Raw genomic sequence first — 24,646 nt, forward strand, 5'->3', positions numbered from 1 at the left:
AACACAAACATAATAATATTTTCATACGGGGATATTACTCTCTACTAGTGCCTGGGGATAATGATACCAAACTTCCAAAACCTTGCAGACATTTTCAAAATAATTTATCGTTGGTTTTAGAAGACGTGGTCTCACTTTAGCAGCATATTTTTTATTCTTACCAGTTAGCAACATGTTTCTTATTTCTCTTCTTGTATTTTCATTTTTATTAGCTGATATTAAAATCTATTTCTCCTCATCACTATAGAAATGATTGCAGAAAGAGACCTAGAACTATGGAAATTATCGTTTTATACTAAAAATAATATATCATCAGATATGTTTAGCAGTTGGCACTTATATATTTGGAATTTAATGTTTAGTTTAACGAACTCACAGTAAAATTTTCCTCTTAAAGAGCTGAAACTTGATAACAGGTTATGAAATGTTAAGAAAATCTATAGAAACATCAGTGAAATTCCCTTATTATCCCAATTTCAGACTTATAAAAATATTATTGTGCAATTTTAAAAATAGATAAACTTGTAATAAACCTTAGTGCAGCAATCTATTCTGCCTTTCAGACTGGCAAGCAATTTAAAGCAGCTGAATTGCAATTATGTTTTAATATTAGGTAATTTGGATTGAGTTAATTCAAAGTCCATTGATTCCAGTCCCCATGTGTTTAAAATTAATGAGACTTACAATGCCCACGGTTTGTTTGGGGTTTCAGTGTAATTGAAGTTAATGGTTCACAAGCTCCATTGAGGTCCAAGTCATACACAAAAGTACATTCGAAATACAATGGAGCCGGGCGCACTTGTTCTCATTCTCTCCTTCCCCCAGATTTAATTGCCTTTTAAAAATTCTTCTCAGGCATTCATTTAAGATTTATGTTATTCAAAGTAGAATTTTAATATCCTATTTCACTGAAAGGAAGACTTCCTTAGACTTCACTATTTTATAAAGATCGTGTATTTGTAAATTTCAGGTTTTGAATGGTTAAAGATCGGGCTTCTTAGAGGCACCTAAATATTTATTTTAAATATTTAAACTATAAAGTAAATATATTTTATCATAATATTAATGACATTCAGGATTCTTTTATATTTAAATTAGTTATATATTTTATTTGGTAATACTTTTTCTAAAGGAACATGCTAGATATACTGGTGACAAAGTATGATTACATTTGAAGTTACCCAGAATATTTAAAATTCACTGTCTGATATTTTTGGTCAGGCAAATGTTTCCAAATCATAAAGACAGGTTATTTGTTTGTGTCTTTAGGAGAATACTGTTGAAATACAAGGCATGCTACTTTAATTCTTATAGATATGGAGGCATGTACAGAAGATGCTATTTAGAACAGCACCTGTGTTCTCCATGAGAATATATAGTCTTTATTCCTATCTCTATGTAGCTGTATAATTGTAAGATAATCTGAGTTCCTTGGTAATGCTTAAGCTCAAAATGGTTAATTTGCTATAACTCACATTTACAGATTCAGATCATTTTAGGAAATTGTCTCTGTTTTTAGTATTTATCAATTTAACAATTATAAATCAACTAGGTGACAAAACTTCATTTTTATAGAGACTAGCTTAAATTGTCTGATGGCATGTAAGTAGTTAAGTACACTGAACAACAATGAAGTTCAAGGGGAAATCAAACTCCAAACATTCATATTACAGTTGCCATTTTGAAAACTTACTATGCAGGCACATATTAGTTCTTTAATAATCACAATAAGGCTGTAACATTCTCATTGTCATATTCATTTGACAGATGAAGCAGCTGAGGAGTTAGTACACTGCTCAGTGTCACAAAGCATTTAAACCCCCATATGTCTTGGTTTGTCTTAACCATAAACTGATCATGCCCTTTGCAAATAGCATTAGTTATATGCTACACTCAATATATTTGTAACCTGAAAAACAGCAGATCCAGTTTTCACTTCTTTATTATATTATTTGTAAAGTTTAAGGTAATTATCATTAAATATAAACTTTCAGTGTTTCCTTTTCGATGCATTAAAAAGTCTTGGCAGTTGTTCAGATTCATGTTTAAAATACTGTGGTTCAAGATTAGTATTAGATCTATTTCATATTTAATTTCCTGAGGAAGACATTTGCTCAGGGAAAGGGAAGATAAAAACATGATATTTGAAATAAAGAGCTGGTGTGGTACTATCAAGAAAGGGCATCAAATAAGGACTGAAGTCACTTAACGTTCTAATTCTGATCATCTCACAAAATCATAATTTACAAAAGATTACCCATTTTTATAGATAGGTTCTACCCATATTGAAAATATTTTAGAGTTCTAATAATGCTTGAAGTATATTAATATGTAATCATGTATTAATTTAACGATAAATATAATTTAATGATTACAAGGTGTATAAAGTTGTATATGATGAAATATTAATGGAAACCTAGATATAAATCTATCTGTGCATTGTGCATACAGCTAAGCATGTAGGTGGGAGCAAACCTGAAAGCTGCTATATAAAAATACCAGGAATGCTTGTGTTAAGGTGGAGAGTTGGTGTATTATAGTGTTTCTCAATTTCTCTGTTTTCATCTGATTTCAATGTAAAAATAACTTTAGGAAAAAAACAATATCCTATTTCTACCTATCTGTTACCCCAAATATTCTAGATTTGCAAACATTACCTAATACATTTTGATATTTGAGAGTGAAGAAAATTTTCAGTTCATCTATTTATTAATAAATAGTAATACAAGTTAATAATATTAATATAAATGTTTTAATTGAGTTAAATTTTATAATTTTAACTTGTATAGTTAACTTATCTTATTATAGAAAATTGAATAATTGTTGCCCTATGATAGCCTTTAATCAAGAGCTATTTTAAGAAGACTTAATCTTACACGGTTCTGATTGTTACCAGTGTTCTAAAATTTCAGAAGTGGTTATGAATTTATGAAAACATAATGAGGAATATAACATGTTCAACTATTTATTCACATTATTTTTCTAAGAACAATTATCAAGGAATTCAATAAAAAGAAGAAACAACATTTGATAATAGGGGATTCTATATTATATGGAGAGGACAGCTATTTAGAAGTAAATTCTAGCTTTCTTGTTACGAAGTGATGCATCAAGGAAAAAAAAAGACAAGGAAATATATTTAAATTTTTTTATGTACCATGTAGAGTGAAATAAAATATTTATAGATTATTTCTGAAATACAATTATTTCACAAATAATCATATAGAGATTTTAGTTGTATTTGCATATAGTCTTCAAACGTAAATAAGCACTTTATAGACCTAAGAAATGAAACTGGCAGAATGATTCTAAGAACTTATTAGCAGAATAATCAATATTGATTTCTGTCACTTCCATTGTCATAAGAGTAAGAAACTGTCACATACAAATTCTGATTGAATATCTTAAATTATTCATGAAAAATGCTATAGCTTGAAAGTTTTGAAGTTATTGTAGTATACAGCAGACAATCTACAAGTGCCTCTAAAAATTCAGTGTCATATATTATGTATACTGATTCTAAGGTATATTTAAAAAGCAGTATAATGAAGTAATATCAAAGCATATAAGGATATTAGGACTACTAAAGTTATTTGGACATGATTTAGAATTGTATGTCTATTCAATTTTTAGCTAATTCAGAATATGGTGGCATAGGCATTTTATAGATGATATCTGGTCCAACAATATATAACTGTTATTTTCTTGGACTGAGTGAGGTTTGTTTTAGATTAACAATGATTACTTACTTTATATGATAGCAAAACAAAACTTAATTTTATATGATGTTTTATGAATATTTGAACCCAAGTGTACAAATTTGCAGTTAACCTGTATCCTACTCAGAATAGTTATTTCTCTTTACATGTTTATATGGTTTAAACTTAAAGGAAATGTTTGTAAGACTTTATGTAGGTAAAAACATCCACCTTTTGGAAATTGATGTGTTTTAAAATTTTCAATTGTCGCATTCATTATTTAGGAATTATATAACAAATGACTTCAGGCAGTGAGAGTTGAGCATAGATATTCTACCTTCCTGTATTAGTGCAGACTCAATTGTGACTTCTGCAATAGCGAGAACACAGAATTGGAAGAATAAACCTCACTTAAAAGCAGTCTTCCTCACAGATAACTTTAATGGGATTGTGCTCTATTACTGATGTACCTAGTGACTTGCTTAGTGGCAGAAATGGAATGAAATTCAGATTTCCATTTTATTTTTGTCTATAATAAATATAAGACTGAGATAAAATGATTTGTGTAATTTTTCTATCTCTAAATTTAAGTGATTTCAACTGATATGCTCTTTATCCACTTTCATCTTATACAGATATTTCTTTACATTGTTTCTCTTGTACACAAATTCTCTCATGGAATGGTCATAGATATTTTTTAAAGAAATACAACTTGATATTATTCTAACAAATCTTTAAATATTAGTGTGACTAATTTCAAAGAAGAACACAGTTAAAACTCTCCTATGATTTTGAATCCTGTTCCAAGTTTTATTATTAGCAATACTTAAATATTTGTATGTTTTGGAAAGAGTAAATTGTCTACCGTAGCTCTCAGTAGAGTTTATTAGTTATTTTTGAAGGTGAATATTTATTCGATAGTTTTGTGTTGAAATCTGTGTGTGCCATGTATGTGTGTACACATGTATGAAAGCATATGTGTGCATGTGTATATGCGTGAGTGTGCATAGGTCTATTTTTATATTTGAGCATTAACTGGCAGTATATCTGATCATATATGCTTCTGTTCTGGTACATGAACCCTCTTTTTCCTACAGACAGGGAAGCTTTCTGCAAAGAGAATATTTTTATTTCTAAATCTTACAAGAACTCAATACAGGTTGCCACTTCAGTTCCATCTAATATGTACTATTCATAGACTGATGGCCTCTGATAGTCTCAGAGACACTGTGTGGCCTCTGATGGGAAAATGCCACCTCCTTTTGTCCCTAATAATGGACCTTTCCATCATCTAACATGAAGGAATGGAAAGCAGATCTGTCCAATCCAATGAAGGAGGCTAATTTCCATCTGCAGAAAATAAATGTTTTTATTTCTACTCAACAAAACATTTATTTCTCTCACTAATAAAAACTATTCAAAAACATTTGTGCCTACAGTATAAAAATGCTAGAAAATTTCAAATGAATTATTGATAGAATTCTCAATTATTAAATTTGTTATGCAGACACTCTGAGAAATATTTAAAACTCTGCATCTTCCCCCCTTCTCTCCTTTGGATTTTCATTGTTCGAAATATTTGTAGTTTGTGTCCTAATAGAAGAAAGAGAAAGTGAAAAGATAATCATGTTTGCTAATAGTTTTTATCCCCTGTTTTGATGACCTTTCATACATAAGAAGTCTAGACTAGATTATATTTATGGAATTTGTCTTTTATGGTGCTATTTCTCATCAATATAGATAATCTGAAATTGCATTCAACTTAGTTAGAATAGTTTATTTACTTCTATTTAATCACCTGTTGTTTAAAATAACCACCCTGTATTCACTACTCCTTAGACAACTTAAAGTATTAAGTTAAATTGCTTTGTCAGCAAGATGTAAAACATCTGGATGATTTTGAGTATTCCAATGTGTACTGAAATTTTCTTTTTTCAAATGACTGTTTTATTCACGGAGGCACAGTTTTATATGCTACTTTGCTGGGCATGATAACGTCCCTCTGGGTTTTTAGTTACTATTTTGATTAGTCCAGTTTTGAATTTTAGCTAAACTTTAGATTAACCTATACATATATTCTAGTAGTGTATTTGATAACTGTTAATTTTCTTGTGACGTGGATTATATTAGTCAGCATTAGATGTGGGGGTGAAAGCAGGAAGCACCAATCAACTGGGAAACTGAAAAATAATAGATACTTAGACAATAATGATTATATAAAATCTTCTTTTTAAAAAAATCTTCTTTTTCTTCTTCTATTTCCTCTCCTCTCTCCTTTTCCTCCTCTAAAAATTATTTTAAAATTATTTTTTCCAGCACAACAGAAATATGAGTAATTGGCTACAAAAAACTACCACTCAAATATTAGTTTCACTTTCAACTTTGTGTCTCTTTAGTTAACATCACCACAGGTCAGATTATGATCTATCAAATATAAAGAAAATAATTATTCTTAGAAATATAACCTAGTGACTTGACATTTCCAATGGAACAAAATTTAAATGTTAGAAATAGTTTATGTATTTGAATTGTTTTCATTATGGAATGACTATGGATTTAAAAACTCAGCAATAATAACTTGTGTTTATGTTTGTATTTTAACATTTTTATATCTTTTATGTATGGCAATGCAAATAGGTCCAGATAATAGGATGATTCAGTGGTACCTGCTACCATAGGGTTTGACACAGCAACTGTTGACCGTCAATAGCAAAGGTGGACAAATTTTCTCTAAACTATTTTGCTTGCAGTTGTTAAATTTTCAACCAATTCTTCAAAGTCTGTTTGACCTATAGTACAACTAAAATTCACTCTGTCAGGTTTTAAGCACAGCAAAACAATCATACAAACATTTTCATAGAAAAAAGATGTGTCTGTTTCAGAGTGAGTAATACTGTCACCAGAAAATTTTGAATTGGCTCTTTCCATGTATTCCATTTAACAAAGATGAAGTGTATTTCTACATCCACTCATGAAAGAGTATTTTTTCTGAAGCATCTTAAGAGCCTCTGGAAAGATGCATTAAAATAATAAATTTAAATCATTTACTACTTCATTGTCTGAATTAGAAAATGTAGGCCGCTGCCACCATGGTGGTAGATAGTATGGTTTACCATCCTATCTGCATAGGTCATCCACTCTGCATAGGTCATTAATAACTCATAAACTATAATTTTCACTATTGATACAAATAAGGAAACAGGGCTTCCAAATTATTATAAATTTCTCTAAAATTAATTGTACAAGGCTAATTATTGGCTTTTAATTTCTTATATATTTTGGTGGTTGATGCTAGAGAATTTTCTTTATTCTATATATTTTGTGTGTGTTTTTTTTTTTAGTCTCCACAGTAAGTATGGAAATGTAATGGAACTGTTAAGGATAGGTAGGGAACACATAAATCACAGATATATTGATTCTGATATGTTCTTTAGAACTTTGAGTGCACCTGTATGTATTTGGAATATTCTGATGTTGCCAGTGCATGAACGTATCCCAGAAGCCTGTGTGTACTATGTCCCAAAAGGGGAAAAATAGATGTATCCTTAAAAATTACTATCAGATTCTTTGAGAAAAATGTCTTTCCTAAATCTATCTCCATAGAGTGAATATTGATTTGATAAAAATGTGAATATAACATCTTCTATTTGTGTGCCTCCATGAGCTCACAAATTCCCAATGGAAAAATCAGTTGACGCTATTACTTATGAATTCAGTCTAACCTCTGATATGACTGTCATGTGTCCTTTGGTTCTCTGCTGTGGGAGTGATGAAAAGCTGAGTGATATGTCATCATATATATGTGTCATGAGCAATCTGCCAGTTTTGACTTTAATAGACAAGCCAGCCATGGAATGAAAGCTGAGTGACATAATATGATGGCTGATGCCTCTTTCTGGATTGATAGCCTGCTAATCTAGTTTGGCTCTTGTTCCTGTAGTAACTTTGTTGGCTATTTCTTAAAGCTCGTATTTCCTATTCTAACCTTTGCTCTTAGTGCATTAAAAGCCCTTTTAGGGAATTACTTATTAATAAACTGGTCTGCTGGAGTAGATTTGTTTAGAATATATAAAATTAACTTTCTTCTTTGGAATAGTCTAATGATGCTTTTTTTTCTGTCTTAGGATATCGTGAAATGTCCAGATTCATTAACGCTTAGCATAACTGCAATATTAATGGGGAAAAAAATCAACTATAGTAGTTATACTAACTGAGTTTTGAAAAGTGATAACACACAGATCTTGGAACCTTGAGTAGTCTCTGTCTAAATGCCATGGTTAATATATTGAAGGATTTCCCTCTACATTAATGTCATTTTTTTTTGCATTTATTCAAACTGTTCACAAGTTTAATTTTTTTTAATTGGCAATACATGTTTAAGATTAGTTGGAAAAAGATTTGTTCTTCTCTTCTACTCAAAATTTCTACTCCAGGAGAGAAAGAGAACTACCAGTTCTCATCCTAGCACAAATGGTCTTGGAAACTCAATATTTGGCACAAGGCACCAAGCTAAATAAGGACTGGGTGAAACAAGGACACTATTAATGTTTTGTTTGTTTTGTTTTGTTTCATGTTGGGAACAAGGAATGCTGTGAGGTACTTTACCCTTTACAAGTGTTAACCACAACTAAATGACTCTCCTTTGATATGTTTTGTTTTTCAAGCTACTGACTAAACTATGGGGTTATCTCTTTGCTAGACAAGGATGAATGCTCTAAGGATAATGGCGGATGTCAACACGAATGTGTGAACACAGTGGGAAGTTACATGTGTCAGTGCCGCAATGGATTTGTGCTGCATGAAAATAAACACGACTGCAAGGAAGGTATGGAAGGAGTGTTCTTTTACTGATAACATCTAGAATTTCATGCAGTTTGGGTAAAGCACTACCTCCGGGTCGAGTTACTCATATCATTGAGTGATGTCATGGTTGATGGTTCAAATTTCAAAAAAAACAATATGTGCAGTGTTCAAAGATCCAAGGCACACTATTGGAAACTTCACGTTACCTAAAGTTTCTGCACTTCACACATGGGCGGCATTAGGATAATTTTGTACAACAGGCCCTGCTATGATGCCATCTGGCAGCCAGAAAAGCACCACATTATCCCCAGAACTTTATAGAACAGACCTTATAACAGTCTTCATGTTTAAACTTTTGCTAAATGTTTTGCATGTGGCTTAATTTCCCTCCCCAAAATATTTCATCTATGTGCTACATGAGTGATGCCATTTTAAATACCAGGAGTGTCAAACTCAAATGCCTGCCAGAGGAAAGACATTTGGAAATGGTAGATAAATACTGTGCCATTTAAAGGTTTAAGTCTTGGTCTTGGGGGTAAAAAAATCATACTTGTAGCACAACAGTAGCCCACCAGTGTTTGGCCCCCAGACCTCATAATATTCCAAGATTTTATAAAAACAATGATCTTAATCTCCTTAGCCGACATGAGCTAGATGGGAACAAGAAGTAGTAATTTGTAAATAGTAAATAGTAAATTCTTATTTCTTCCTTTGAGGGTCTGCTCCTGAATTTTCTGCTTAACTTGGATTTATGCCTATTTTGAAAGAATGACTAAGGCAGATTTTATAACTTGAGTCATTAGCACATGTAGATTGGTAAGTAGCAGAGTAATATCACAGAAAGCAACCCTTTGTATGCACATTTAAATTAGTACAGAGTATTCTGAATTGACCCTTTTTCCATTTAATTCCATTCAAATATGGTCACGGGGCAGGGTTTTTTCTGTGTTCATTGAACTATTGACATTGCCCAGAATCATATGCAAGCAGGATTTTTGTCTCTTTTTACTTTCATATATGAGCATAGACCCATGGGGATTCTGATACTTGTAACTTGGTATTCTGTGAAATCAACAGGCTGGGGAATAGGCTCAGTTATTTTGCAGATATGGAAGATAATTCAGAGAAAAAGAGACAGCTTTTGCAGAGTTTGTGTGTAACTCATGGCTCCCAGGTAGCAAATACATGTTGATATCCTAAGTCTCCATTTATTACAATAAATATTTTCAAGAAAGGATTTTATAGGAAACTTCCTTTTTGATAGAACTATATCCAGGTAGCCCCAATCAAATTCATTTTTATTGCCGGTAAAGGGGATGGATTTCCTTTTTACCTCTTCTGCTGTATGGGCACCTTTCACAATTCAGCAGCGAGCCTCTTGGCTTGTCACCTAAGCTCTTTGCCAGATTTTGGAGACTCCACATTTCATATGGAAAGGCAAGGAAAGGGATCGTGGGATTTAGAAAACCCTTGTCAAGACAGGATCCAGACTTTAAGGCTATTGTCTTGTTACATGATCCTGTATTGTTAAAAAGGAGCTTTTTGTATTCTTCTGTTACAAATCCAAACCTCCCTATGGACACCTAGCAAGTTTAAGATAAAGGTTTAGTAGTAAGGATTGTGACAACAGCACATTACTGTCGGCGTCCTACCCTTATTGTGCAGCTCTGCAGTATAACAGGTGTTTTGTCCATTTAGTAAAGAATTTCCCCAAAGAGGGTTCTTGGAAAATTTCAGAGAATGTATGGTGTTTTAGAATGGGATACACAATACATAACAAATAATTCACAGTCTACACTAGGATATGTAGGGTGTTATTTCATAAATTACATAGAATGGACAAAGCCTGAGGATATTCAATATTTTTGCAGTTTGATATTAACAATATGGAACGGTCCCCTTTAAGACGAAGTTATTTTAATTGTGAAAAATATCTAAAAGAAATTTCATATCAACTGAATGAAATAGTCTTTGAAATTAGTTCAGAAGCCATCTCCATGGCTCCCAGCTGTCCCATTATTTTTCCCCTTAGGGCTTCATTTCACTTTGATGAAATTAGTGTTTTATTTTAGCAGCTAAAATTTTAGTTTAGGTATTGAAGTGTATATTTTAACTAAGGGAGAGAGAAAGTGTAAATAATTCATAAAGTGGCTTAATGGTATTAATTAGCTGTAAATGATGTTTCTGTTAATAGGAAAAAAATGAATTGAAATGGCATAGTCCATTGATTTTTGTGTGGCATTGAACTAAATATTTTGCACATACCAAGTGTTGAAATCTTTGATTGTCAATGTATTAGGTAGGTGCAAAAGTAATTGCGTTTTTTGCAATTATTTTTAACCTTTTAAACTGCAATTTCTTTTGCACCAACCTAATATGTTGCTCCGTTAAAATCTGAGCTTACAGATCCAGCAGTTTAAAATAGTTTATTTTCTTTTAGGCATTTGTCTAATTCATTGTTAACACTTAATTTCATGTGAGCAAGAAAACAAGCATTGCTTGATTATGCTCAGCAACATGTGTGCCAAAGCTGGTGGATATGGTAACAGAGACTAGAGTGATGATATGTTGTATTTAGGAAAATCTTTCAGCAGGATAGTGGCTAAATAGTCTGCTTTCTTGCTGGACCAATTCTGGGCTAGAATTCCACACTGACTGATATTATCGTTATTGGTACAGCTGAGTGTGAACAGAAGATCCACAGTCCAAGTGGCTTCATCACCAGTCCCAACTGGCCAGACAAGTACCCAAGCAGGAAGGAATGCACATGGGAAATCAATGCCACTCCTGGCCATCGAGTCAAATTAGTAAGTGAGCGCATCTTTCTTTTATTAAGCTGACTGCCTATGTCTTTCATGCCTAGCACATGGAAGTGAAATGAATGTTTATTTAATTGAATTGAATTAATAGTCAGATGGAAAAGATTTTCTGTCCTATGTTTTCCCACTAACACTGAACAAATCCCTGATTTCCTAGATCAAGGTGTAGTAATGGTAACCATGTAGTTCTCATAGAGTGTTCTTATCCTGGATCCTTTACAAGGCATTACCAAAGTTGCTGCAAAGGAGTAGGCTCTACTTCCTAATGTGTTATTGGAAATGATATCTCCAAATGGAGAAAATAAATGAAGGAACAACAACAAAAATCAGAAATTCAGTAAGACAGCAATAAAATAAGTATTCACTTAAATAGAGCATAGTCAATTCTACTGACTGTGTCATTCTATATGCCTCATATACAGAGCATTTGCATTTTTAATAATAAAACTAGTTTTGTGGTTTGTGGAATATTATTTCTGCATACTATATTTGCCCTCTTTTTATTTTATTTTATTTTTTTTTATTTAAATTTATTGGGGTGACAATTGTTATTAAAATTACATAGATTTCAGGTGTGCAATTCTATATCACATCATCTATAAATTACATTGTGTGTTCACCACCCAGAGTCAGTTCTCCTTCCATCACCGTATATTTGATCCCCCTTACCCTCATCACCCACCCCCAACCCCTATACCCTCTGGTAACCGCTAAATTACGTTCCCCAGATTAATTTTCAAACCCCGTGGCCATCCTGTGGTCACCGACTGCCCTTCAATCCCTTCACCCACCCCCGCCCCCGCCCACTTTTGATGGATGTTGATCTCCTTAGACTTCTTCCAAATTCAAGTATGAATGTAATGTTTGTCCTCCCTCATGTATTCTTTGAGTCTTGCATCTGGTCATTTGATAGTATATATTAAATTTCAATTTAGGCTACAGAATACTTGAGGAATGTAATTTAAAAATATATAAAATCGTAGTAATATAAATATTTTTAAAATTTCATGCAATATGCTGTTGTTAAAGCAGGAGGGAATGCCAGCTAGCAAGTCTCAGAATAGCCAGTGGGCACCTACTGAAGGACAAGAGATTGCCTTGACAATGAGATCACCAGTCCATGTTAGTTTACTGGACCAGTCCAGCCATAAAGTTAATTTTAAAATTCTGCTTCAAACCTTTCTTGTAATGATTTTTTTTTTTTAAAGAATAAAGAGGCTTTATTTCTGTGCAGCATTATAATACATTTAGAGACAGTCACTGAAATGTTCATACTATATTATGGAGTTTCTTCCAATCATCATATTTGTAAAATAGTAGTAAATGACTTTCCAAACAAAGCTTTCAATTCACTTCAGCCATTCTTTGGAAGGATGATAGATGCTAAGATTACATCACTATAGGAACTTGGTTTCCAGTCCTGTCCAAGGTCCTGATTGAGAGGATTGCTCTTAGAAGCTTTTGGGCTGAGATACAGAGGCTGTATTCTATTTAGAAGTGCAGCTATCAAAGGGAGTTAGGAAAATTGATTTTCCTGGAGATTTTTTTTTTGTGTGTATGTAGATCCAAATTTTGTCTTGTACTGAAGTCCTTCTCTCTGAAGAATTTCCTTTTATGTTTTGTGTAGAGTATGTCTGTGTAAACTATTTAAAGATATTTGCGTTGGGTATAGAATTCTAGGATGGCAGTTTTATTTTCCTGTCTGCTCTTTAAACACTTGATTCCATGTGATTTTCATGGTTCCTGATAAGTCTGTTGTAAATCTTAATTTTGTTCCTGTGAAGTAATGACTTTTTTTCTTATTGCTGCCTTCAACATTTTCTAAGTAGTTTGAATATACTGTGTCTAGGGGTGTGTGTGTGTGTGTGTGTGTGTGTGTGTGTGTGTGTGTGTGTGTGTGTGTTAGTAAATTATTTTTCTCAGAATTATCTGACTTTCTTGCATCCATATTGTGGTGTCTATCATGAATTTTTGAAAATTCTCGACCATTATTTCTTCACAAAATTCTCCTGCACTTCTGTTTTCTCTTCTCCTTCTGGGATTCAAATTACACATATACTGGATTCTTTCATATTATCCCATAACTCTTGGGTGCTCTGCTATTTTATTTTTTTCTTTGTAACTTTTTTTAAGTTTGAGTAATTTCTATTGACTTATGTTGAAGTTCAGTGATTATTTCTTTGGCTGTCTTGAATCTACCAATGAGCTTGTCAAAGGCATTCTTTATCTCATAATATGTTGTCTATTTCGAGAATTTCCATTTGACTCACTATTATAGTTCACGTGTGTATTAGTCTGCTCAGATTGACATGAAAAAATACCATACACTGAGTGGTTAAAAGAACAAAAATTTATGTCCTCACAGTTCTGGAGGCTAGAAGTCCAAAATCAAGATGCTGGCAGGGTTAGTGTCTGGTGAGGCCTCTTCTCCAGGCTTGTAGATGACTTTTCATTGCTCTGCCTTCACATGGTCTTTCCTCTGTGTGTGCATGGAGAGAGAACACTTGTTGTTTGTTGATTTATTGATGATAGCCATTTTGACTGGGGTGAGGTGGTATCTCATTGTGGTTTTTATTTGCATTTCTCTAATGATTAGTGAAGTTGAACATTTTTTCATATGTCTGTTTGCCATCTGTATATCCTCTTTAGAAAAATGGCTCTTCATGTCCTCTGCCCATTTTTTAATTGGGCTGTTTGTTTTTTTGGAGTTGAGTCGAGTGAGTTTTTTATAAATTTTGGATATTAATCCCTTATCAGGTATATCATTGGCAAATACATTCTCCCATTCAATAGGATCCTTTTTTGTGTTATTGATGGTTTCCTTTGCTGTGAAAAAAACTTTTTAGTTTGATGTAATCCTACATGTTTGTTTTTTCTCTTATTTCCCTTGCCCAAAGGAATATACCAGTAAAAATCTTACTCTGGGTAATGTCTGTAAATTTTCTTCCTATATTTTCTTCTAGAAGTTTTATGGTTTCAGATCTTACATTTAAGTCTTTAAGCCATTTTGAATTTATTCTTGTATATGGTGTAAGGAGGTGGTTCAGCCTCATTTTTTTGCATGTGTCTGTCCAGGTTTCCCAGCACCATTTATTGAGTAGTGTCTTTACCCCACTGTAAATTCTTGCTTCCATTGTTGTAGATTAAATGACCGTATAGGCATGGTTTATTTCTGGGCTCTCTATTCTGTTCCATTGATATACGTGTCTGTTTTTATTCCAGTACCATGCTGTTTTGATTACTGTAGCCTTGTAGTATAATTTGATGTCAGGTATCGTGATGCCTCCCACTTTATTCTTATATCTCAAGATTGCTGAGGCTTTCCGGGGTCTTTTATGGTTCCATATAAATTTTAGGATTATATGTGAAAAATGCCCTTGGTAGTTTGATAGGAATTGCGTTGAATCTGTATATTGCCTTAAGCAGTATGGACATTTTAACGATATAATGCTTCCTATCCCTGAACATGGTATGTGTTTCCATCTATTTGTATATTCTTTAATTTCTCTCTTCAGTGTCTTATAATTTTCTGAGTACAGATCTTTTACTTCTTTGGTTAAATTTATTCCCAGGTATTTTATAGTCTTTGAAGCAATTGTAAATGGGATTGTTTTCTTAATTTCACCTTCTGGTGTTTTATTATTGGTATATACAAATGCAACTGATTTCTGAATATTAATTTTGTATCCTGCTACTTTACTAAATTTATTTATCAGTTCTAATAGTTTTTGATGGAGTCTTTAGGGTTCTCTCTAATCGTATCATGTCATCTGCATATAATGACAATTTTACTTCCTCCTTACCAATTTGGATGACTTTTATTTCTTTTTCTTGTCTGATTGCTGTGGCTAGAACTTCCAGCACTATGTTGAATAGAAGTGGAGAAAGTGGGCAACCCTGCCTTGTTCCTGATCTTAAGGGGAAAGGTTTTAGCTTTTTCCCATTGAGTATGATGTTAACTGTGGGTTTATCATATATGGCCTTTATTATATTGAGATATGGCCCCACTATTCCCACTTTCTTAAGAGTTTTTATCAAAAATGGCTGCTGGATTTTGTCAAATGCTTTTTCTGCGTCTATTGATACCATATGATTTTTATTTTCCATTTTGGTAATGTGATGTATCACATTAATTGATTCGCAGATGTTGAACCACCCTTGTATACCAGGAATGAATCCCACTTGATTATGGTGTGTGATCTGTTTAATGTATTGCTGAATTCTGTTCTCTAATATTTTGTTGAGGATTTTTACATGTATGTTCATTAGGGATATAATATTTTCTTTTAAGGGCCAGATATTACATATGATAGACTTTGTGGACTATGTCATGTGTCACAACAAAAAAAGGATACAATTTAAGTCTTCCCTTTTAGTGTGAAAGCAGCCATAGACAACACACAAATGAATGGGCATGGTTGTATTCCAATAAAAGTTTAATTACAAAAACAGACTGCAGGCCAGATTTGCCCTGTGGGATTTAGTTCGCTGATACAAGCTAAAGTCAGGTGCAAAGAGTTTGAAATCATGGAGTCATAAGTGTTTGTGCTGATTTTCCTGAAAAATCACAGAGAGTGAAAACATTTGGCTTTACTTTATATGGAAGGCAGAATAATTTTTCCCCTACCAAATATGTCCATGTCCTCATCTCATAACCTATACATATGTTACCTTACATGGCATAAGGAACTGTGGTTAAATTAAGGATCTTGAAATTGAGAGATTATGTTGTAATATCTGGGCTTGATGTAATCACAAAGGATTTCTCAAGAGGGAGGCAGGAGGTCAGAGAGGAGAGAAGATGCTATATTCTTGGTTTTGCAGACAGAGTAAGTGGACATGAGCCAAGGAATGAGGGCAGCCTTTAGAAGTTGGAAGGAATGCAAGGAAACAGATTCTCACATAGGACCTCTAGAAGTAACATGGTGCTGCCCACCCATTTGAGACTACTGACCTGCACTATTGAGCTCTAGAACAAAAAATAAAGTATGTTGTTTTAAGCCACTAAGTTTGTGGTCCTTTCCTGTGAAAACAATAGGAAACTAATACACTTGCCTTGTTTTCTGTGTGTGTGTTTGTGTGTGTGTGTGTGTGTGTGTGTGTGTGTGTGTAATCATGAGATGCTGATCACATAATAGCTATAAAATAAAAGGAACCTTGGTTGGAAGATACTTCAAAAAACTCTTCTTACTGTGGGATGAAGTTCTGAATTAATAAGGACAAAATCTATTATTTCTGGCTTCATCGTGTCTTGGTTCTGAGAGACTCAACTGATCACTAAATATTGGGTACTTCTTTTCATTATTTTGAATTACTCTTCATTCAAAAGAAAACAAAAACAAACAAACAAACAAATTTCCAGTTAAAGGAGCATATAGCAATAAGCTAATGTATTATGGGATTTTTCTTTGACGTATAACTTTGTTAAGTTATATATGTAGTTGCAATTTACAGCTTCATATATGAGCTATTTAGAAAACAAAAACACCCATAAGTGTTATATAATTCTCTACCATAAATCCATAAAAAGTGTATTTGATCGCAGTTATAGAGGACTCATGGAAAAGAAAACACCTTTCAAAACTGAAGGCTGGGATTTGTATTTCACTGTGGCCTCTAATTCATCCATTACCTTGTGGGAAACCAATTGACAGTTCTTACCGAAGATAGGAAAATGCAAAACGTGGTTGGAGTGTGGAGCTCTGACTCTTATTTCATAGCTGCTCAGATTGCAGCAGTCTCTCTTTAATTCTCTTAGTTTAAATGCTCACCCTGGCTAAATTTATTTTCCACATTAAACACTATCATTTTATTATCTTGTCCTTTGTGAATATCTGTAGTGACTCTGAATGGCCTTATCCTTTAGCCAGTGCCTGTATTTTCAATGAAAGCACCTCCACAAATGTTCTTATGAGGGGGCTGCACATGCAAGCCTGGCTGCTGGCCAGTTACATAGATTAGGCTTGCCTGGGTGTTCCAGAAACACAGTTATTCTTTCCACAGCCTAAAATAAGAGTTTAATTTTATTTCTTTTGAATGAGACTCCTTAATCTCTTAGTTTGTCTTGTGGGAAATGCATTAGAATTTCTGACTAGAGCTCAGTTATTCACTTTCTTGGTATTTCTATTATAAAACCTAAATTGGTAAGCTTAAAATCATAGAAATAGAATCATGGAATGAGTAAGGTAATAAGGGTTTGAGTATCAAAATGTCCCTAGAATCTTAATGTCAATGCTTAATAAAAAATATTTAAAAGTCCTCAAAAAGAGGGCAGTGTTTCAGCAGAAATCAAAGTTCCACGCATCAGTTTTGGAGCTGTCCTGTCCTCATCGTGAAGTTGAAGAACTTTGGGGATATTTAAGTGTCTTCTGCAGGGCATTTCTGTGGCATCGGTCCCGGGTAGCTGGAAATGTTCACATTCTGCATTACTTAGATAGAGCAATTCATGGCTCAGCATATGTCATAGAATAAAGTAATAAATTGTATATCTCACTTTTTCTTTGGAAACTCTAAAATACATTTTAAAAGATTTTCCAATTTCCCGTGGGCTCCTATAATACCTTTCTATGGCCTATAAATATTTTGTACTGAGGCAAAGTCATTATATATGGAAGTCTCTCTGTGTGGATGTCTCTATGATATTTAGGGCCAGATTTATGAGATCTCAGCATGTGAGTTAGTCACGCTTTTGCTTGTGTGTGGCGCAGCCTTTGGGTTAGGCTGACTGCTAAAAAAGGACCACCCAATCTTTGCAGTTTGGCCTAATAAGCTGCTACCAATTCCAAGAGGAAAATTCATTAATTCCTTAATGAATGAAAGTTGTTTGCATCGCTTGGGAGTATGTCAGCTACAAAACCTTTGCTTAGTTTGACTCTTACAGAGTCAGTCTGATTCCATTAGTAATTTGATAAAAAGCTGAAGCCGGTTGGCTCCAGACCAGGTGTCAGTATGCCCCCCAGCCCACCAGCTCAATGCCACTTTGTGTAGTGTTGCTCTGTTCTGTAAAACAGATGTTATGATTTACTCCAGATACCCTGCATTTCATTAGGGAGTGAAGTAGTCACTTGGTTATCTCATTCGCTTAGTTTTCAGTGGGCAAATCAATGGACTGAACATGTGTGGTCTGTAAATTCTGATCCCGTGTTTAACTTTTACTTAAAGGATATGCCTTAGAATGCCATTACCCTCATCATTCTTACAATTTTCTCTTCCACAATATAGGTTTCTCTGCTCTTTATATTTTTAGATGAATGACCCTGAATCACATTCAAAAGAGGTAATTACTTGACAGACATGTGGTGGTTTCCAGATATTATTTTTCTCTTGAGATAATATTGATCTTAGAATTCAGAAGCTTAATTTCATATTTCATAAAGTACTCTGGTGCAGTTAAGCCAGTTTTCTCTTATTGGTTTTCGCCAGTTACAAACTGATATTAAGACTGTAGATGTGTACATACGGATGAGAGTAGCTGAGTGAGTACCACCTTACAAGGGGCAGAAAACCAGCAGATTTGGTCTGCCACTTCTGTAGTATTTCCTATATGGTTGGCCATAAACATGAGATAGGACAGACTTATCTAGACATTCCACCAACCTCTATTCAGGGGCTTCAACATCCTATGTGCTGTGTCTACTCTACTCCACTCTCTGCCACTGATTACAGAGATCAGCTACTTTGAATGTTGTATTTCAGGATAATTAAACTCTGTCAAATTCTCCTTGTTCATTATATTTTCCTGCACTGTTCTTTGTTTTGTTTTGTTTTGTTTTTTTGTTTGTTTCCAGTGCAATTCTTTGTGCTGTAATCTTTTTTTGGTACTATCCAGTGTTTTTGGTCAAATGATGTGAATATTCCTTTTTACCCATAATGATTATAACAAATAATGACTCTTTAATACTTATTGGTTATAACATTTTAACTTATACTTTTTATAAATTACGGTGCAGAACAAGAAATGAGAGATGAACCCTCTTTCTTTTCTCCTATTTCTTCTTTAAGTACTTTTCATTCCTTTCTCCTACTCCCTAGTTAACATAAATTGCTTCTTTCATTTCTTCCCTTATTCTTCCAAAGTCAGAAGTGAGAGTAAACTGTGGTGTGGTATACTGTGTTTCCTCCAAAATAAGACCTAACCAGAAAGTAAGTCCTAGCATGATTTTTCAGGAGGACATCCCCTGAACATAAACCCTAATGCGTCTTTGGGAGTAAAACTTAATCTAAGACCCGGTCTTATTTCTGGGAAACACGATAGAATAGATAATAGTGGCCAGCACTGAGGGATAACTGTTCTTAGTCACATGTTTTTCAAAATTATAAATGTATGTCTTAATTAAACTGAGAATTATGATCACTTCACAAAATTGCATTCAAGAAAACATGTATATAAAAAGTTTATGTGCAAATATTTTATGCTGCCAGGATTATAGCTAAATTAATGAATTTTCAAGTATTTTCCCTCAGGTTTATTTTCTTTATATATTTTTTAGCTTTGTTGTATAGACTTAATGGACATTGTTCAATATTTATGATTATCTGGAACTGGAAGGAATTGATGTTTTGATATAAGTGTTTAAAATATTCTGATGCATTTAGAAGTTAAATTCAGAAAAAAAATGTCATTTTTTAATTAAAATCTGTCTAAATTCTGGAGTAGATTTAATTGCAATTATAGAATTAGTTGTAATAGTGAGACAGTAGTGAATGCATGATGGTTTTTCTGGAGAAGGAAAAAGCCTAATTAGCAATGGCAGATAATCTGGAATTCCTGGAATTATTAATAGTTTGGAAAATGTTATTTTCAGTCCATCTCAATGAAACTTTTCTTTGTGATATTTAATGTGTTAGACATTAAACAAATTTTTATTTTAAGGATTTGCTAAGACCTACACATAAAAAATATTACACAGGTTAATTAGAATGATTTTTAAGTGGGAAAGCATACTACGCGTAAACTTTGCAGGACTCCAAATACTAAAATAAGTGTACCATTTGTCTGAAAAGTAAGTAAATGTAATCTAGTCCTAAATTCATATTACTGTTCTCTAATAATATGGGTTGTAAAATCTAAGTAAAGAAATATATAGTGAAAACTCCCTTTGTCCTAGTTATTCTATCAAGATTTACTGTATTTAATTTTTGTCAAAATATAATAATCACTTTATGGGGTTTTCTTCTTAGATTAAGTATCCAAAGGTAGGATAATGTTCAATAGTTGATGATCATCAAAACCAGAAGGGATCCATTTTTGATAGAATTGTTTAAATTTTTCTGATGCATTTAGAAGTTCAGAATAAAATGTCATTTTGTTATTAAACTCTGTCTAAATTCTGGAGTATATTTAATTGCAGTAGAAAAATTAGTTGTAATAGTCAAATAGTAGACTTTCACATGAAGTTATTGCATTTTTTCCTCATGTTTTCCTAGAGCTTTTGCATGCTATTGTTTTCACAGCTCTTTCAATAATGAACTGTATAGATTAAATCATTTGTAAGGCCTGAACATATTTTATTGATCTGTATTCCTGCTTCAAAGAAAAGAATCTATTTGGAATGATATGTGATTTTTTTTGTCCCTCCCTCCTCCCTCCCTTCCTTCCTTCCTTCCTTCCTTCCTTCCTTCCTTCCTTCCTTCCTTCCTTCCTTCCTTCCTTCCCCTCCCTCCCTCCCTCCCTGCCTCCTTCCCTCCTTCTCTCTCTCTCTCTCTCTCTCTCTCTCTCTCTCTCTCTCTCTCTCTCTCTCACAGGCCTTTAGTGAATTTGAGATAGAGCAGCATCAAGAATGTGCTTATGATCACTTGGAAGTATTTGATGGAGAAACGGAAAAATCACCAATTCTTGGACGACTATGTGGCAACAAGATCCCAGAGCCCCTAGTGGCTACTGGAAATAGAATGTTTGTTCGGTTTGTTTCTGATGCATCTGTTCAGAGAAAAGGCTTTCAAGCTACACATTCTACAGGTCAGCAAATTAGAGTCATGCTTCTCTTTTCTAAGATCCAGGTTTTTGCTCCTGTGTATGCAATGGATCCCATAACAGGATCATACATGAATCTCCAGGCACAGCAGAAAAAAATCTCCCTAAAGCACTGTGTGAAATATTTGAAAACCACATAGCATCCTACCACATGTTTGTAGTTGATGAACATTTAGCAAGAAACCCAGTAGTCTGGTGTGATTCGTATCTGGTGAAGTATGATCAAATAGAACTATTTCTAAATATTTCTATCATGTGTTTCATATTAATTACAGTTTGATTTATATGTCATATTTAACAGATAAAAATCTATGGCTTGATATTCAAAAATTGTGTTATTTAACACCCTACCTGGTTAGCTAGCTTTTGCATGAATGTATTTTTGTAGATTAAATTTGGGATTTATCTCTCTGCTTTACAGAGCCTCATTTTCCCCCTCTTTTATTTGGCATGAAATACAATTTTCCCTAAACCTAATCCCTAATATGACTATTACAAATTATAGCTGTTCTGGAAGTTTTTAAGACATAAAATATAATTTAGAAAAAAATATGGAAAAACTTAGGCAAAAATGTAGAATAACATTTTTTCATAATTTGGAACCAATTTAATATAACATATTCCATAAATGTCTAGGAAGTGTCCTTTTTTCTTTTTTTTTTATTTTAAAATTATCAGTTAATTGTAGATGTTTAGTAAAGTCATTTAGCTTTTAGTGACATCTAGTGGCCTTCGCTATGTGTAAACCATTGAGACCCTTTCTGGTACAAATCTATTAATATCTTGATATAAAACATAGTATAGAAATAGTCCACATATTCATCCTTGAAACAATTTTAGGGCAGTAATTTTTGTCATGGTTTCATGCTGGTTGCTTTTGTTTTCTTTTTGTTTCATTTTGTTTTAGAAATCCAAATTTTAATTATTTCATTATCCAATATTATTTTTCACTTTAGTATATTTTATTATGAGCAGTAGATTTATATTGAAGTCTGTGAGAATGTGGATATTAATTGTCAGGTACTTATAAGACTTATACTAATAATGATTGGACTTATCAATAATACAAATGAATTATTTATCATGATTAATGTAAACATTTTGGTTTGAGAAGAATCTTTCATGGATCATAAATTTCATACTAATGAAGGACTTACCATACCTATTTTCTTTTTAAATATTTTTCTGATAACTTGTCATATGTTGAAGGGGTGGAGAAATTGGAATCCCATTACTGCATCAATAGTTTTCTGATAGTACAGAGTTCATGACATATCTATCCATCCATCTATCTATCCATCTATCCATCTATCTATCATCTATCTGTCTATCTATTAAATACCCTAGCTATCATAGGTTCCAAGAATGCAATATGAAACTATGCTGTCAAAACTTTAAAAATAGCTGATGATACAGCATTTTAAAATTATCTATGTGTAAACTCCCCCTTTTTAGTTAAATGAAAATTATCTTTTATGGGAAAGAAACTTCTCTTTTTACCCTTTGTGAACGGAAGATAAAGATTATATAATATTCCACTATGTGGGTGTATCTGGGGTTTTGGTCCTTCTGTGTCATTACTTTAGTTGGGAACTTGGGAAAAAACATCATTTCTTTGAGTCTCAGTTTCTTCGTCTGCAAGACAGTAATCTGAAGATTTCTTCCAGCTGCAAAACTCCATGACTCCTTAATTTTCCTGGCCTCTGCTCATGGAACCTGTTTACTGTGTTTATATTCCCATTAAGAATCCACTGGTAGGACCTAATTATATTATAAGAGATCATGTATTGAGATCCAGTGGTAAATATAGTATGCACTTGACATTTTAGGCATATGTATGCTCTATATACACTTTACAAACACTGAATGCTCAAAAGAGCTATATGATGCAGATATCTTCATTTTTCAGATAGAGAAATTGAAGGATTTCTAAGACCTACACATAAAAGATTAATTTGCAGGGATTTCTAAAACTATGTCAAAAGCCTGGATTTCATCCTAATTCTGACTGTCTCCAAAGCTCATGTACTTTCCACTATAGTGTATTTTCTCTCAATGTACAAATTTTGGATTAGCAAGAAAACAGATACAAAACTGGACTACTCTTATTTGAAGTAATAGGAGGAGACTGAATGCTTCCTTATTTAAGTTTTAAAGAATCCTCTGTTCAAACTATCTAACTGATTAGGCTCATTTTATTTTTCTATTCAGTTCACATTCATTCAAATACCCACATGAGCCCCTCAATCCCATTTTGTTAGGCAAAACCTGCCTTCAATGTTGTTTAATCCCAATTGTTATCTCAGAAATGAGGAATCTGAGACTAAAACTTAAACGATAGCCACATAGCACCCGCGCGCACACACACACACACACACACACACACACACACACACACAATAGCTGTTGGGATTAGAGTCCTGGCTTCCCAATTTTGTTAATTTGCTCTTGTCAGAATTTTCTGTTTGTAGTGTTCTTTTTTTCTTCATGTATAAAGTTTTGCCCTCATTTGACCAGCTGTCTTGGAATATTCTGCGTAAATTTATGTTATACTGTTACTGTCTAGTAGCCATACGTTGTAAAGTATTTTTACGTATTTTTTATGTATCGCCTACTATTTCTCCTCAAAACTTTCTCTAACAAGTTGACGAGTATTATTCCATAATCTTTCATCAAATATTTATTTAACACATGCTTTGGATAGACACTATAAGTTATCTCGCTTGTGGACCGCTTACAGTCTGATAAGTTAAACTGATTTTCAGAAGTTTCCAAAATTTTGATCTTCAGTTAGTCTCTGCTGACAAGACAGCTAAATTCAGTCACATCTGTCTACTTTTGCTACATTTATAAAGCACTTATGCATTATTTACTTCCTTCTAGAATACATGTGGCTGTGATTGATGGGCCCTGAAGTATACACTTTAATTTGCTTCAGTAAACTTATATTTCTGTACACAAATTTTAACTGTATCCACAATAAAAGCTTCTTAAACTATGAATTTTAAAACTGGGTGATTACAAATATTGCTTTAGTATAGCTTTATTGCTGTTTACTCGCAAGTAACTATCCAAATCCACGAGAAATGGACTTTATTGAAATTGTTGCAGATCCAAATTTATTTTAATGGGGTAATGAATGCTATCACTACCTCTTTAAATAAACTAATTGAAGGAAACAAATCTTTCCGTTAAAAAAATAGCCGGTGTATTTGCTCAGAGATACGGCTATAATACAGAAAAAGAGGAAATGTGGAGAGAAAATAATATTTTAAAACAGCATTGTCTGGTAAGACTTCTTTTCTGTAGCATAAAGCTCACCGATTTGTCAATGTCATTTACAAATCAAATAA

The 24,646-nt window shown here is 33.2% G+C and overlaps 2 protein-coding genes across 5 annotated transcripts in view; one reads left to right on the forward strand and one right to left on the reverse strand.

The window, feature by feature from the left end:
• Positions 1-24,646, reverse strand: part of LOC117037930 (zinc finger protein 333) — a 1,118,586-nt gene that overhangs the window by 513,377 nt on the left and 580,563 nt on the right. The gene's annotated exons all lie outside the window — the stretch shown is intronic.
• TLL1 (tolloid like 1) overlaps positions 1-24,646 on the forward strand; it is a 179,088-nt gene that overhangs the window by 149,382 nt on the left and 5,060 nt on the right. For all 4 annotated transcript variants that reach the window (XM_033134461.1, XM_033134462.1, XM_033134459.1 and 1 more), the window contains 3 exons: positions 8,398-8,523; positions 11,181-11,308; positions 21,065-21,278. In XM_033134461.1, coding sequence (XP_032990352.1) covers positions 8,398-8,523; positions 11,181-11,308; positions 21,065-21,278 — 468 coding nt within the window. The remainder of the gene's footprint in view (positions 1-8,397; positions 8,524-11,180; positions 11,309-21,064; positions 21,279-24,646) is intronic.

This window comes from Rhinolophus ferrumequinum, chromosome 18 (genome assembly GCF_004115265.2).
Source record: "Rhinolophus ferrumequinum isolate MPI-CBG mRhiFer1 chromosome 18, mRhiFer1_v1.p, whole genome shotgun sequence".
NCBI lineage: Eukaryota > Metazoa > Chordata > Mammalia > Chiroptera > Rhinolophidae > Rhinolophus > Rhinolophus ferrumequinum.